Here is a 16,556-nt window from a genome sequence, read left to right on the forward strand (position 1 = left end):
AGAAAGCAAAGACTTTGCCTCTGCTGCTTTCTGCTACGAGCACAGCTCTGACAGCATCTTAACAACCAACAGGAGTTAGAAAATGTTAATTTGCTGGGTAAAACATATGTACAAATATATGTATTTATAAATGTTTAGTATTTTGAAATTATTTCCATCTAACTGCTGACTGATCAGCTCATTTCTAATCTTTATAAGGCAAATGATGCTCACAGTATAACAAGAAGAAGTGTTGGTTCAGCGCTTCATTTATTTCTAAAGTTTGGGTTTATGGTATGAAAACCACTTTCTCACACTTAAATAAAATCAATTCATGTTCAAGTCATAATAAATACATTTAAAAGCAAACACACACACACACACAAAAGTGATATATTTCATTTAAATACAACAAATAGCTTGTATACTAGGAGCTGGGGTTTGCTGTGACTTATTTTTTAATGCAATATCAGGCTACTGCTGATATCATGTGACTGAGGCCTGTGAAGTAGGACTTCTCCCTTTCGCTCATCAGCTCGAAGTGAAGAGGCTGCTGGCAAAAGTCACACTCTGCTGAGGAGTGGGGCCTCAGCTCCAAACCCACCTCCTTCCACGTCTTCACCAGCCGGTCTGTGGAGACGAAGCAGAGAACAAACAGCTGAGGATACGACTATCTTTGGCATAAACTGTGGCTATCAGATATACATAAAAGGAGAACAGGGTCAACATACACAACAGTGCTGGGGTTTGAAATAAATTATTTGTCTCACTACCCAGCGTAGCTACTGGACTTCAGAGTTGCAATGTACCCCAATAAGAACACTCTCCTTTAACAGGGTGAAAAACATGCAGAGAATTCATGAAATTTTAGAGATCAGGCATTTTATATACTCAAGACTACTTAACTCAACAGAAAATACTGTGTCACATGTCTGCATTCTATGTCAAATATCTAAAGTACACAAATCTTAAACTTTTGAAGAGGTTATAAAAATGTATAATCTTTGGATATTTTTGATTCATGAAATAAGTAATATAATGTACAGTAGAGTGGGCATACCAACAAAGTAGTACATCATCTGGGGGGTGTGGTGCGGTGTGGGGGCGATGCGCAGGAGCTCATCTCCTTTAGCCACAGTGGGATAGTTGATTGCCTGGACGTAGATGTTGTAACGAGACATCATAATGTCACAGATCTCAGTGTTCTTCTCTGCATCTGCCACCTGCCAAACACAATGAAATAGATACATTTAAAACATATAACACTATCAATACTACAACATTTGAAGTGAAAATATTTAGACTAAGAGATCACTGAAATTTAATTTAAAAGAAGTTTTAACTTTTCCTGTAATATTTTTTAAAACACAATCCATTCTGTAACACTGATATATTCAACTACAGCAAATACCAAATAAACAGCTAGTCATGGTGGCAGGGTTGCTTTGCAGTTAAAGAGAGTTTGTCCTGTAAGTGAATCCTTGCATTAGCAGCAGTTAAATGGTGGATACATTATTTATTTTCATACCCGGACAGGAATAATGTGGCTTGGGCAGTGGACCACAGGAAGGCCTGAGTCCATCAGCATCTGTCGAAGCAGCTTGACGCTCCTCTGATGTTTTCTCCTGAGCACCTGGCCTTCCTCACTCTTCAGGACCTTGATGGACTCCTTCGCCCCTGCCAGCAGCATGGGGGGCAGGGAAGTGGTGAAGATGAAGCCTGCAGCGTAGGAGCGCACTGTGTCCACCAGGGCGCTGGTGCTGGCGATGTATCCGCCCACACAGCCAAATGCCTTGCCTGGAAACAAAACCCATAACAAGTCAGAGAGGCACATATGTACGTTTTGAGGGTGTTATAAGAGGTTTGTCCTCATTAGCGAGAGTTCTACTTACCGAGGGTACCAGAGATGATGTCCATCTTGTGCATGACTCTGTCTCTGTCCCCGATTCCTCCTCCTCTGGGCCCATACAAGCCCACAGCATGAACTTCATCCACAAAAGTAATGGCACCAAACTTGTGGGCAATATCGCACATCTCTTCTAGTGGGCACACAGCCCCTGTACAGAGCACAATGTTCATTAGACTATTTAAGATTACAAATGAAAGTACTTTAAACCTAAAATCCACTTCTTATTTTCCAACTAACAATTGACTAAAAACACATAAATTCAAAATAAATAAATCATTTATATTGTCTATTAAATAAGACTGATACTTTTGTGGTGGGCAGTGTACTTACCATCCATTGAATGCACTGTCTCAAAGGCAACAATCTTTGGAGTGGAAGGGTCAGACGTCTCGAGCAGCTCTTGTAGGTGGTTGACGTCATTGTGACGGAAGATAAACTTTTTGACTCCACTGTTTCTTATACCCTGGATCATTGAAGCATGGTTGCCAGCATCAGAGTAGATTTCACAACCTAGAAAAGTAAACAAATAGAAGAAATGTTTATTCTTCAATTCTCTACTATGGAATAAAGTCTGATATGTGATCAAATTCATTACAAATTTCAATTACAGCAAAAGCAAGGACCTTTTTGGTCACATGTTATAATATTTCCAATTTAATGTACCTGGTAGCATTTTTGCCAGAGTGAACAATGTGGAGTCATTGGCTACAAAGCAGGAAGTGAACAGCAGTGCAGCATCCTTGCTGTGCAGGTCAGCTAGCTCATATTCAAGTTCCACGTGGAATTTGCTTGTCCCTGAAATGTTTCGTGTGCCGCCTGCACCAGCACCATGCTTTCTTAAAGTCTCCCTTCAAGAAAAAAAGAAAGACTTTACTATCTTAAAGGAACCGTATTATCGTCTTTCATCATCTGAATCTGCAATTATAACCATACTCTGTTTAATAACACTCATCAGGGTTGGCATGGTTTACCGCTGATCAGTGAGCTTACTTACATGATAGCCTGGATGACTTTGGGGTGGCGGCTCATGCCCAGATAGTCATTGCTGCACCACACAGACACGTCTCTCTTAGCGTGAAAAGACGCTGAGTAGTCGTCTGCCATGGGGAACGAGAAGGCTTGCCGGTTCACTGTCTTAAAAACCCTGTATGTGTGATCTGTCTTTTTGCTTTCAATCTTCTTTTCAAAAAACTTGTCATATTGGAAGGTGACAGCTGATGGAGGAAAACATGGGGAGAGGGTTTGACATGTTTATACAAGTTTATAATAAGTTTTATATAACAGTCTACTATATTTTTTGAATATTATTATTTGTTAAGAACATTTTGTCTCGCATACCGTCATGCAGATTATCCTTTAGCAGGTGAGACGCTTTGGAAGATATGGGTTTAAAACGTTTTTTTGGTGCCTCTGTGTTGGCCTTGTCTGCCTCAATAAGATCCACAACCGACACATCTGTTTTCCCTATTCACGAAAAACGTAACATTCATTTGTTATGCACCCTAAATGTCACTGAAGTGTGTATGCTCCAAACCATGACCTTTCACAATTTACATAGTTGACATCCTGTATGGGTGTCCAGTTTCACGTGTGGCCCTGCAATTGCTTACCTGTGCGGACAGAGCGCATCCCCTGGACGTCCTCTTGCAGCTCCACGCTGGCCTCTCTTACTACCCTGTTGTTTTTCTGCACCATTTCTGCAGCCAGGAAAGGGCATTTGGAGCCTACAGCCTGGCAAGCAGGTGGAGTTACGTGACCTGGGGGTAACCTGACTTCATGCTTCTGAGCTACAGAGCATGGGAGTGCATTTCTAAATTATAATCAGCATACAAAATATAAAATAAAATCATGTTTTTTTTCATTAATTGTGCTGATTGAACAGTTAATCATCACACAATAGGATGCATCATAATATTCACCTTCCAGCTGACCATTTGTTGTTTCTTTGGAGGCAGAAGATGAAGAGGACAGAGCTCTGGACAGAGGTCTGGAGGCCAGGTCCATCATCACAGGGCACCTTTGGGCATAGCTCAAAAGGGATGACTTCCCAGCCCGCTGCAGGCAAAAATTGGGCACAAAAGTCAGGAAAGGGCACCTACGGATCACTGCTTCCATATGAGATACTTTTGACCTAAATGAGAAGGAGAAAAACAGGGAGAATTAAAAATGTGTCAAGATAGATTTCCCGTCAGTTTTATAAATGCAGTGTAAATGTATATAATAAATGCAACCTGCTCTTTGCTAAATAAATATTCTGACCACCTAACTGAAAAAAAAAAAAATCCAGTTAAAGCTACCATTTCAACAATGTGAAAATGTAATATTCAGGTATCATTTAAAACTATTTTCTACCAAAACGGATCCCATAAAAAAGCTGCCATTATCTACCTTTCTCTCAGTGTCACACAGTCATTTTTTTACCTGAACACATCCCAGTCCATCTTGATGTAACAGACGAAAAATGTCTTACGAAACATGACTGACTCCACACTAACAATCTATGACCGGTGAGACCAAAAAGAATGTTATGGTAAAAGCCTAAGAGACTACATTAACTCACTCTGCTCTGTAGTCAGCTGTCCTTGACAAGTGGGAATGGGATGGCCTCTCAAGGATCTGTCTCGCTACTACGACTGTATTGTCTTACCTAAAACAGAGGAGAAGAAAAAGCCATCTGGATGCAATTGAAACAGATACATGAAGTGTAACAGACTGAGCCCCCACCACCCCATATACTGCAAAACTAGGGGATGGATCTCTGTTGCAGATCATAAAAACCACAAATTGAGGCTATAATGGCTCAGAAATCATTAGTGAGAATACCAATAAAATTATTTAGATTATAAACCAAAATTACTTTTTTAATTTTTTTTTTTTACCATACATTATATTTCACCCATTTACCTGTAAAATGACTTTTCATTAACTATTGTCACAGCATCCACAATCAATTAAAACATGATCATTAAGCAGAAAATTGGTTGTGAAAGAGATATAATACATAACAAGTTATCCAATTGCTTTTCACGTGAGATCTTTCAGCTTTTAGTAAACATTGGTTGACTAGAGCATCATCCTCATCAAAGTCATTATACTGGAACTTATTTTCCTATAATGAGTAGCTTATCTACAACCAGCTGTACACGACACTGAACCACATGACATGCAAACTATCTCTGCTATATTCCCTCATACAGTTCTTATATGAACCCACCTGGATTATGCTTTATATTGAAACGGTGCTGGGTCTTGTGGTCCTCGGCAGTTTTCTGACTTCTTCTCCACGTTGATGAAACTTCAGGAGGTGAAATTACATCACTTCGGTCACTGCGGTGACGTTGCAGGAGCATGTTGCACAAGCACAAAGCCAAGCCCACCGACGGTAACGTAATGCTGCCAAAGATCGTCTACTCCAAACAGAAACCACTCTACGTCTTATAAACTGAACTCGGAAACTACTTCTAACCATTTTCTACCCCATGTGGAACAACCACGAGATCTTGGTCTGATTTAAACTTTAAATTTCTTCAATACTGTGATAATTTAGCCATATAATTATATCATAAGTGTCTCTAGAATAATACCCCATTCTCTTATTTAATGAACACTGTCTCCACCTGCTGGAGAACAGATTATATAGACAAAGCTTCCCAGATACTCCATTTCCAAACCACTAAATCCTGATTCTCATCTGTTCACTTGTAGTCCCTGTACCAACATGCATAGTGGTGGTGTTCAGTGGTTACAAAGCACGTGAGATAATGCTGAAGCAATTGTAAAATAATTCACCCCATGAATAAAACTGATCAACATAGTGTTTGAGACCAAAAAAACATGTACAGACTTGTCAACTGGATTACAGGGTTTTAATGATATGATAGAATTAAAGACACACAGTCACAAATTAATATGCAAACATTACAAACCAAACCAACTTTCATATTTCAATCAGGCAGTATAGTTACATGGACAGCCACCCTTAAGTTTTGCAACCAGCTTTGCCAGTTCACTTGTTATTCCACTAAGTGGCAGCATTGTGCTCATACCCAGCCTCCATAACGCAGCTTATTGGGCAGGTAGATGCTGGTGAGGAAATCAGGAGCAATGGCTGCCAGGGACTGTATTTCAGCCTTGACCTTACTCTGCTGCATCAGTTCCATCTACAACAAGAGCAAACACGCAATTTAAGGAGCATGCAGGAGGGAGACTGGCAAACAAGCATTAATCATCAGGTGTTTATGTCTCTCCCCCCCCGTATTCTCAGTACTAGTGAGCTAAGAGTGCTCTCACGGACATTCCTACGCCATGTGTCACATGAGCAAAATGTGAAAACTGTATAAACCTCTGAGGATGTTCCTTTTTCTAAAGGTGTGTGTGATATAGACAAAATTAAATATCACATATACTATTCAAAATCACATGGCAAAGGTTAAAACTCACATTCACCCAATCAAATCAAATGCTTCTTAATGCTTTAGTAGACAAAACTTTAATGAATTATATGTATTTGAAATTCAACTTTAATTTAGACATGAGAACTACTCAAATAATATATAAATAGGAACACACCATTTGATGGAGATAAAATAAACAATACTGAATTATCTTTTAGCTTTCTGACTAGGTTACGTAAAGGACCAGTGTGTAGGATTTAGTGGGCTCTAGCAGTGAAGCTGCAAACTGAAACTGTTAATACAACTGAGCGTGTAGGAAAAACTACAGCGGTGGTGAAACGCACAAGGCCCTATATAGAGCCAGTGTTGGATTGTCTGGTCTGTAGATTTCCCTCTGTATATAAAAACGGTTTCTTCTAAGGTAACAAATACACAATTCTTATTTTCAGGTGATTATACACACCAATGAAAACATATCTATGAATACTAAATTCCATTTCTTCCAATCGAACCTCCTAAATGTTACACACCGGACATTTAAAAGAGGCTTTATCCAGCTCCCACACTTCTATGAAACCTCCAGCCTTCCCTTCTCTTGTCTCACCTCTTTCTGCCAGTCCGGTTGGCTGGTTAAGTACGGCCTTTTGAGGAGGCTGTTGAGTTTGCTTTCATCTCTCTCGGTGAGGGGGATCAAGGCATCCTTGGGAACCTGCAACCTCAAGAATGAAATGTTGATTTTACGACACTAAATTAATTTCCTGAAAATGACAGCAGCCAGCAGGCGGTTCTGTTGATGGATGTCACCCCTACAGTGTGTTTCCTCCCATTCTCAACAGACTCACATTGAGGAGTTATTATGTGTATGTTTAGGAGGAAGCATAGGAGGAAAAACTGTGCAGACTACAATTAAATGTATGTCAAAAAGCCCCTCTGGCCTAAATTTGTTCAAGAGGACATATACTTAAAACTCAATATGCTCTCAGACGCAGTTCCTTGAAGGAAAAAAAAAAGTGAGGGCGACAGCAACAGAAACCAAAACAAACAATCTAAATGTCCCCAGAATATAATCCCAATTAGAGGCAGGAGGAGGAAGTAGGAAGTAGCGAATGTTGAGTCCAAACCTCTGGAGGTCAGAGGGGAGGAGGCCTAGCCACATAACGCTGGGGACGGTCAGACTGTGGGCCTCAAACGACATGGCCTGTGGAAAAACCAACGCGCAGACAAACATACACACACACACACACCCAGTCAAAAAACCAGACACACAACATGCTTATACAGAGTACATCTCAAATAAACACACGGATAATCAGCACTGCACCAACCATAATGCGGTTAGGCCCAACACATGTTCACAATAAAGTTAATGAACATAAGGATGATTACGCAACATCAACAAAGACACTGCCACACAATCACTCAACGTTTTCACTCCATAAAATGTCACTTTAAGTATTCTGAGATGGATGATATGTCCTTTTTTTTTTTTTTTTTTACTCGAAGAGGGGCATAATTACATATTGCTAACAGAGTGACACTGAACAGGCCACATTGGATAATATACAGTACAAGAAGAGCTGGCATGGTGGGACTCACCACTGATCCGTACTTGTAGATACACATGATCTCAATCCCTGGGAAAATCAGGAGAGACAGAGACACGCTGCAATCACTGGCATACCAGAGCAATTATCCTCCGAGATGTGTAACGGAGCTTAGAAAAAAAGTAAAGCATTACATATGCGTCTTGCCATGCAATGGGAAAAGGGTTAGAGGTATGGAGACTGATGGAAAAAGAGACATCACGCCAACGGAAATAACAGCCCGACTAGGCACCATGACGTACCATACAGGTGCTAACATCTGCTTGCTTAGTTGGACACGTGTGTGTAGAGATGAAAAGAGAGTCAAGTGTTGTTAAATGTGTGGAAATATGTGAAGTATTTGCGAGAGGTAAAACTGGTTTGCACTCAGACGATGAGTGATGTGTACTGTTACCGTGAGGGTCAGCGTCCACCAGAGCGAAGATGGGGATGTGCAACGTGTCCCACAGCTTTCTCACCATCAACCTGCTGTTCACATCTGGCACACCTTTACCCTGATCCACACAAACACACCTGTTATGTATACAGAATACTAATACTGCCCTTTTGAGAAGAGGCAACATTCAAATGGATATGAAACAAAGAAATAAACACACTGTGATTATGATGCAAGGAGAGAGCTTTGTGCAGAAATTGTCATCCAGCAGTCTTTGAAATGTTGCATCCTTCTCGACTATCATGACGAATTTTGCAGATGATACAATATCTGAACATGATCAAAGAAAAGACAGACCCTGGAAGCATAAAGTTTCCTCCCCGCACAGAAAGAAATATATACAATATGACAGTCTCAGACAGAGTGACAAAAAAAGGAAAGGAGTGTGTACGAACAAATCACAAAGGATACTTCTAATCCCACCAATGTTTGATGAAACTGCAACAGCCTGAAACAAAAAAACAGCCATAAAAATCGGTTCAACTAGTAAAATGAATTCCTTTCTGTTATAAGCCTCTGCAGTACTGCTGTTAGATTGGTAGGAAACACAAGGTACCATGTGTAGCTCTGTTGGCGTTTTATTAGTATCACAAGTTCTACTAACAAATGACCTGATGATGCTACAGATTACACATTTCTGCTGATGAGTTGGTGTCAGTAATGTGCAATTATTGGTCACAATGCAACACACAAACAGGAGTAGATGCAACAATGTCCTCATGTTTCTCAGTGCAGTAACATGAAGACTGTTTGAATCAATGGGGCAGTTGGTTTAGGTTGTTGAACTCACAGCAGAGCTGGAGTGGCAGTCAATCCTTGTACCGTCCTCCTCCATATAACACAGATCACCTGAGATTAATCCTTTAGACGTGGCCATCTGATGACAAAGAGATTACACACGAGATAATGCATGCTCATATTAACACATACATACGTATACATACTTCAGGAATTGCCTCTTTGAATTCAACTTTAATTAAAATCATTTTTTTCCACAGGTGTTTCCTGAGATATGAAGCACAACAAACTGCTTAAAATACCAGTATTAAACTAACACATTTTATCTGTGGGACCTAAAATAACAATCATAACAAAACACATCTAAAAGGAATTTTGCTATAGGCTTTCAGTGTGTGAGGTGTATGTCTTCTGCAGTACAATCACACAACATGTACACACTTACCACATGCAGTGATCTGCGAGGAACTTTTAGCATGCAGGAGATATCATCCACTATACTATCAACAGTTTTTTGTGAGCCAAACAGCTGTGTATTGTTGTAAAAGATGTCTCTGTGGAAACAAAATGTAAATCCTTGTGAGAGCAAATTTAGCAATAACCAAGCAAAACAAAACTGCTTCACAAAAAAAAAGTGAAATAACCTTTTCGTGGAATATGAGTTGCTCTGCACAAGTCTGTAGATGACCAAGAGAATCTTGAGAATTTGCGCTTTAAAAGAGAGAAACAGATTTTAAAAATCAATAATTTTCTTGTGAACATTAAACAGTATGCTCACTCTCATGAGTGTTTTACCACATCTTTTAAAAGGACTGGAGTAGGGGGAAAACATATTCTGTTCTTTATTAGGATATCCATGTGGTAAACCAATCCCTAAAAGCCTCTTTCAACATATTCTGTCTCTGCCAATTTGTCACCTAAAACTAAGTCTGACTTTTACTGCCGTTTGTGCAGTTTATGCATATGTTCACAATGAATATAAATGAAAGCCACATGAAATACAGAACAAGTGTAAATGTTTTTTGACTAAAAGGAATGTCGGTTGTCAAGAGGAGAAAACCAAAATGAGAAAACACAAGAAGAGAGGTGTGTGCATCTTCTTACCAAATTTAGTGACAGATGAAGCACAGTCGCTCCTAATGGTGGTGACAGACGTTTCTGAACTCATTTGAAGCCCGATGGCACTGTCGAAACTTAAGTGGGAAGTAATGAAAGAAAAATGTATGGAGATTCACATGGAAAAGAAGGGAAGAAAAGGGGGACCATCAAAGAAATCTATACAGATGGGGGCGTGCTACATTTACTTGTTTAGCTTTGAAAATCCGCTCCCCCACCTGTAAGCCATCTAAAATTCCCCATGCACCCTGAGGGCTACCTGTGAGAAGGCCTCCCGCGTACCGCACCGTCCTGATTCCTCTGTGAAACCTTTGGCGTTCAACCTGTGGGATTCTCGCATTTGAAAGGGCTGAGCCAGAATGTGCTTTAAGCTGCGGCAAGGTTTGATCCAAACAAGACGAGACAGTCTGCTTTGTTCTGAGCATAAGGTCTCCGCAGTCTAGTCACATTAAAGCCTTTTGTAAATGTGTGTGTGTGTGTGTGGGTGTAGGCCAGTGCTTTTCAATTCCTTATCACTCTGTCATCTTTTGAGCAGCAGGATGTTATTTCAACTTCAATCTCTAGGAACCAAAGTTGAAAGTTACATACATCTTTTTTTTCTACCACCTGGTTGCCCATGTCGTCTGCTTAAAAGACCACTTATACAAATTCAGACAGTTGAAGTGTGTATTTCCCCTTTAAAGGAAATTAAACAGCAATCTGATCATCTTGTGTGGCCTGACCTCCCGCAAAAAAAAAACCTATGTAGGTAAATGTTTATTTCTTTACACAACAGGACTGCTTGTGTTTATCTTTTAAAGGTTAGACGGCTTTACACAAATCCCACACAATCGCTGTGTCAAACGACTGCAGTGTTCAGGGTGGGGAGAAAAACTTTTCATGCTACAGCATATTTTACTCAAGTTACCTGACGTTGGCCCAGCTGGATCTGTTGGGCAGTGCCAGGACAGGAGCCTCATCTTTGGACAGACTGGTCACTATTCCTAGGATTACGTTTTCAATGCGGGTCAGAATTTCCCTGCTGAACATGAAGATACAGTGAGGATGACCATATATCAGAAACATGAATAATGCAGCAGTTACCACAAAAAACAAAACAACTGACAGTAATTTCTGCTGTGAAAATGGCTTTGAAAAAACCTTCCTCTGGGGTTTTCAATATTGTTTGTCATGATACTTCAGAAAAATTGTTATATTGTTAAAAAGTATAGTATTGGAAGCAATAATTATGGATAAAAAAGTCTTATTTTTTGACTAATCCAGTGAATTAAAAGACAAACTGGACAAATCAAAGTACTTCATAGTGCCATAAAGCATTGCTGTGGTATAGACAGTAATGCAAAGTATATACAATTTGCAAAAGCTTTTGACGCTGACTCATTAGTAAGGTTGCTGGATTTGCCTGTACACAAAACCACTGTGGATTTCTAACAAGATTTATTGCTGATCATATCCACCCTTAATTTACAATACTTTGGAGAAATGCACTGTTTGGCTAGACTTAATAAGAGAGGAATCTGAGTTTTACCCAACTGCAAACTAGAAGCCAAACATTTGTGAGGCGATTATCTATGTCAAAAATATCTTTAAAGATGAAAGATTTCTTTTCATTTATTTTTTATTGCCCTTTCTTTTATCATCCTTCTTTTCCCTGGCAAATGTGTGTGTAGATTACTTGCTTTATACTTATTACACTGGTTCCAATAAACTTTATTGGGGGGAAAAATGCCTCACGGTTGCCAAATCAAAAAACTCCATAGAGGTTTGTTAGCCAGAGACCTATTTAATATTTCATCCTAATGAGCCCAATCTGACAACATTAGCACGGTAATTAGCATAACCCTTATAGTTTGTGCACGACATACAGCTAGCTAACCAACTAGCCAGCTATCAGCACTGGAATAACACAATCACAGAGCAAAATCAAGCAAAACTCTACTTTAATAATCAATCTAGCTACATAACAGGGCAAACGACATACAACCAGAGCCCTCACAGCACCTGTTACAGCAGTGTATTGTGAACTTACTGGCTGACTCCTTCTTCCACACGCTGGCAGTCTTCCACTGTGTGTAGCAGCTGAGCACGGAGCTTGTCAACTTCAGAAAACAGCTCTACCACCCGGGACGCCATCGTGTCCCACTGCACAGACTGTACGTGAGGAGATGAGCTGTTAGTTACGAACATCTGCGGATGGGCTGGAATTCTCGCGCGTTTTTGCGCAGCTTACTGATTGGCTGGAAGAAGAATTCACGTCACTGTAGTGTTTTATGACTTCACCTCCATCAGTGAGATAATCATACCATGATTTACATATAGCCTGATTAGTGTTTCTGAATGGGATTCGAGTGGGAAAAACATGACACTACAGCTAAGTATTTACTGAACTACAGTTTTGAGGTACTTACTTGTACTTTACTTAAGTATCTACATTTCCTGCTACTTAAAATTTAATATATATATTGTCATTTTTAATAGACATAAGTCAAATAGTATAGAACATTAATGCAACATAATGATAAAGGATAATAAAACAGAACATGGCTACACTTTTCGGCAGGACTACATTTAATAGAGGTATATTATCAATTCAACATAGCATGACTTAAATAAAGTAAGTAAATAAATGAGTAATAAAAAATAAATTCATATAGGAAGGCAATAATTGAAGGAGTGACTTAACCGAAAAGTAGGCAATAAGATCACATTCATATTTCTGTAAAAAGATTCTTGCAGCATAGTAACTGTATGTGTGTGATAGATTATACTACACAACATTATATAAAATATTGTACTGTATAAGCACATACAGTAAACAGTAAATACTTTTATATGTTTTACGTATGATTTTACTTGTAATCAAGTATTTTTATAGTGTGGTATTGCTGCTTTTATGTAAGGAATGTTCAGTTATCAGTTATTCTGCATTTATGATAGGCTGCCACATCTTAATCAAACCAGTTCTTGTGATACTTCTTGATTTCCTTTTGACTAAATCTTCTGCTGAGATTGCAGAAATATATACAATATACAATAAGTACATATGTCATTGCAGGCACATAGCAGCCGTAGCAGAAATTACTGCAAGAAGCTACCAGTCTTCTTTCTTGAGCTAAAGGTCAGTGCACATTTGCAAACTTGCCAGTTAGCACCTCATTGCTGTAAGGTACTAGACCTACGCTGGTGGTGTTTAGAAAAATCCCTATTAGCACCCTCTGTGGCACTCAGTAATGAGATCCTTTATGTGAGCTTGCTGCTACTTGTCCAGAGCTGTGTCGACTGTATGTGTATTTTGGTTTGTGTGTGTGGTGGTTTCAGAAGAGTGGGTGGGGGCTAATAGGCTGTGGTTAGAGTCTCAGAGAGGCCAAATATATATTGTATCTGTCAGCCATGTGGAAGTGATTTTAAAATATAATTTTGATGATGGTGGTGGTAACGATAATGCTGGCCAACATGTGTTTCAGGGCTCAGTGAGGTGCTTTAAATGTTTTAGCAGTTCAGTTCCCTGTATCAGACAGTTATTGACTAATTACAGCTGTTTTAAGCTCCAAACACTAAAACCACATTAAATAAATACGACACCTTGAGGAAATCCCACATGTTGCTTCATCAACAACCGTTCAAAAACCCTGTTTCAGTATCTTTGTTGCATCATTTTGCAGTCATGTCGCTTTATTGTAAAAACACAAAAATGTGCTTAGATTCTAAAACTGTTAGGTCATCGAGAGTCCCCACCTTCAAGAGTTGCTGGCAGGCATGCTGTGTGTGTTTGCGGAGGCACTGCGGTCTTTCTTTCACAGTGTGAAGGCCTGGTCAGAGTGTGTGGGAGCCAAGATCTAAAGAGAAGAGGTCCGTGCCCCTGACCTGACCCTGAATATTTCCTAATGTGCAGCTTTGCCAAAGGTCCCCCTTTCCCCTGAGTGGCTTTGACAAGCTGCTTCCGTAGTAATGGCTCTTAATTTCTGAGTAATTGCTATCTCTAAGTGATGAGGGACAACCCCTCACCCAAGCTAAAAAAAATCTTAACATGTGGAAGACCACAGGTTGTGGGGGTCCTTTTTCTTCTTTTCCAGAAAGGCTGAGACCCCCGCTGTTCCTTTGGCCCGGGAGAGATTTGTGTCGAGTGTGAGGCCCTAACCTGAGGAGACAGAGTGCAACGAGTCATGTGCTTGTCTCGGGATGAGTGTTTGTGCTGGGCAGGAGGGGGGAACATGGGGGAAGTAGGGGGCTGCAGGGTCAGAGGAAAGGGAGTGGGGGCACTCGCTGCAGGTGAGGGGGATTAGCTGCAGCTAGAGGCCCAAAGAAACTAAATACAGATCTGTCAACCTAATCCTCACAAATAGAAAACAGAGCTGCCCTCCCTTCACAATCCACATAGTTCAGCACATCCACCTCCTGCTCCTCTGTTTCTCATCAGCTTTTGGCCTGGGCCAGTCTGGCTATGCAGCCTCGTCTCTAATGGCTCCTCAGACTAGCATCCCCTAAAGAGGAGCTGACTGATCACCCAGGGTCCTCTCTGATTGACAGACCTACACAGCCTTACAGAGTGATGAGAGCAAGAGTCAAAGGGGCAAGGTCTCCCACTGCAGAGACAACAATCTAAATGGGACCTCTGTCTAGAGCTGCATGGAACTGGGTAGACCTTTATCAGGCCCTCACACCTCAGTAATGGATGCTGATAAGTATGTGGCCGGGTGAAGAGACCAGCTCAGTGTCAAGCTAGGTCTTTATGCTGATGACACAAGTGACAGTGTGCCTGAGTGATAACATCCTGCGATGGATAAGCTTGACTAAGCCAGGAATTATCGAAAGCTTAACTAAAACGGTATCTCTGACTGTCAGTGACACCAGCTATAACTGATGGGTCTGGCTGGGCTGCTGAGAGCTATGAATCAGGCCCAAGCTACTCTGGTGTTCCAGAGTGCCATGCCCGGGTGCAGACAGACGCGAGAGTGACAGGACATACCGGATACAGGTGAAAGTAGGTACTGAGTGATTGCAAGGAGGATTGCAAGGTGCAGTGTTTCAAATAAGATAATCATGTATTCCTCAGTAGAAAATCTCTGCATGTCATTTGGACATGTGGTGCTGCCATGAAACTCAACTTCTTATAGTAGTGCCAAACTAATGATGTAGAAATTGATAATGTATTGAGCATGAAAACATTTTTATTTTCTTAGATAGGTTTTTACATCTGGCTAAACTTTAGTTTCGGCTCTAAAAAATGAAGTGATGTGTAACTTGAAAAAGTGCAAAACTAAGTAGATTTGACAAGGTATTCCAAAACCACTTGGATTCAATAATTCAATACTGGATCCAGATTTTTAAAAATACTATCAAACCCAAAATCTAAATGGAATATACAAAGTATTTTGAAGCTGTTTCATATACCCACCCCCTCTCTTTCTTCTGCCTGTCTCACAGCTGTGTCTCATATGTTCATGAGGCCCCTGGAAGTGTGAGACACCAGAAGGGGAACATTTGCAATAGCTCAACTCCACCTGGTTAGGCTGTTTTAACAGGCCGCTGGTTTGTGCAGCGCACACAGTGGGGTTACGCCAAAAACGTGGACAAGGGCGGACAGGACGGGCAGATGGGGAGGGGGGAGAGGAAAAAATGTGCCTCCACCCTCCCCTGTCCTTGCTCCGCGACCCCACACTGCTTCATTTGAGGGTCATTTTACCCTGAAAAAGGTTTTACTGTATGGTCTGTGGGTCTGCTTGGTCAGACCCCCCTCCGCCGAACCTCATCCGCCTCCCTGCATACACAGGCCTTCAAAGGACTGCTGCCTGCTGCTCTCTGAGGCAACACATGAAATAAATATTAATCTGACCTCTGACCTGCTTTGAGCTCCTAAATAGAGATAACCTGGCAAATGGAAAAAACACCAACTCTTCAATCAGAGATAAAAAGGAAGAGACAAAGAGAAAAATATTATGTGGAGATGAAAATGATTTTTTTGTGTTGTGGGAGTGTGAAAGAGTTTCCAGGGATGTTTCACTGCACCGCTGTGTGGTCTTCTTTGGAGCTTAGTGTCATGCTGCAACCTGTGCTGAGTGTGGAGGTGTGTATTTGTGCAGGGTGTCTTAGATCATAGAGGGAAGAGTGTTTGCACTGAAAATGCTCCTTGCCAAATGCTGAATTTGAGCTACTGTTAATACAATTTAAATACTGCAGAAACAGAGAACAGGAAGAAGTCAGTAAACATAAATATGATATGTAAAGATCTTGCCTTTGTAAGCCTTAATAGTATAACCCTATTATATCATCACAGTAATGGTTATACAGCCGTCTCACTCACCACATTTCTGCCCTTGAATGATTTACTCAGGTATACTGGCCGTGCTAGCAAAAGTGTGTTTACTCTCTTCAATGGCCAG

At 40.6% G+C, this 16,556-nt stretch overlaps 2 protein-coding genes across 4 annotated transcripts; both read right to left on the reverse strand.

Annotated features, from left to right (window-relative positions):
- Positions 1–270: 270 nt before the first annotated feature.
- LOC118324485 (5-aminolevulinate synthase, nonspecific, mitochondrial-like) lies at positions 271–5,204 on the reverse strand. Of its 2 annotated transcripts, XM_035656852.1 has the most exons (12): positions 5,103–5,204; positions 4,449–4,535; positions 3,808–4,019; positions 3,499–3,675; positions 3,227–3,352; positions 2,883–3,102; positions 2,552–2,736; positions 2,219–2,398; positions 1,872–2,036; positions 1,508–1,776; positions 1,040–1,202; positions 271–609 (listed from the first exon to the last, which is right to left on the reverse strand). In XM_035656852.1, the coding sequence occupies exons 3-12, from the start codon at positions 4,001–4,003 to the stop codon at positions 449–451; spliced, it is 1,842 nt and encodes a 613-aa protein (XP_035512745.1). In that variant the 5' UTR covers positions 4,004–4,019; positions 4,449–4,535; positions 5,103–5,204; the 3' UTR covers positions 271–448. The 2 variants fall into 2 exon arrangements, with proteins under 2 accessions (XP_035512745.1, XP_035512746.1); XM_035656853.1 differs by lacking the exon at positions 5,103–5,204 and having other exon boundaries at positions 4,449–4,627.
- A 541-nt stretch (positions 5,205–5,745) lies between these two features.
- On the reverse strand, positions 5,746–12,362 carry spo11 (SPO11 initiator of meiotic double stranded breaks). 2 transcript variants are annotated; one of them, XM_035657039.1, is made up of 13 exons: positions 12,206–12,362; positions 11,084–11,197; positions 10,165–10,253; positions 9,705–9,771; positions 9,506–9,614; positions 9,113–9,199; positions 8,734–8,770; positions 8,483–8,592; positions 8,281–8,380; positions 7,879–7,916; positions 7,404–7,480; positions 6,887–6,998; positions 5,746–6,048 (listed from the first exon to the last, which is right to left on the reverse strand). In XM_035657039.1, the coding sequence occupies exons 1-13, from the start codon at positions 12,307–12,309 to the stop codon at positions 5,929–5,931; spliced, it is 1,164 nt and encodes a 387-aa protein (XP_035512932.1). In that variant the 5' UTR covers positions 12,310–12,362; the 3' UTR covers positions 5,746–5,928. The 2 variants fall into 2 exon arrangements, with proteins under 2 accessions (XP_035512932.1, XP_035512934.1); XM_035657041.1 differs by lacking the exon at positions 5,746–6,048 and having other exon boundaries at positions 6,887–6,991.
- Positions 12,363–16,556: the final 4,194 nt, after the last annotated feature.

The sequence above is a fragment of the Morone saxatilis genome, unplaced genomic scaffold (genome assembly GCF_004916995.1).
Source record: "Morone saxatilis isolate NCDOM2014 unplaced genomic scaffold, NCSU_SB_2.0 Contig15, whole genome shotgun sequence".
Taxonomy (NCBI): Eukaryota; Metazoa; Chordata; class Actinopteri; family Moronidae; genus Morone; species Morone saxatilis.

Bases quoted from the DNA above. Each gene is read 5' to 3' on its own strand.
- LOC118324485 (XM_035656852.1), bottom strand. From the start codon at position 4,003: ATGGAAGCAGTGATCCGTAGGTGCCCTTTCCTGACTTTTGTGCCCAAT. The intron at 2,399-2,551 runs GTACATTAAATT...TTACTTTTCTAG, and splicing joins TCTGGCAAAAATGCTACCAG to GTTGTGAAATCTACTCTGAT. The intron at 610-1,039 runs GTATGCCCACTC...TCGTCTCCACAG, and splicing joins GATGATGTACTACTTTGTTG to ACCGGCTGGTGAAGACGTGG.
- spo11 (XM_035657039.1), bottom strand. From the start codon at position 12,309: ATGGCGTCCCGGGTGGTAGAGCTGTTTTCTGAAGTTGACAAGCTCCGT. The intron at 9,200-9,505 runs GTAAGTGTGTAC...CTTTGTCATCAG, and splicing joins CTCGCAGATCACTGCATGTG to ATGGCCACGTCTAAAGGATT. The intron at 8,593-8,733 runs GTATCCTTTGTG...GATCATGTTCAG, and splicing joins AAACATTGGTGGGATTAGAA to ATATTGTATCATCTGCAAAA.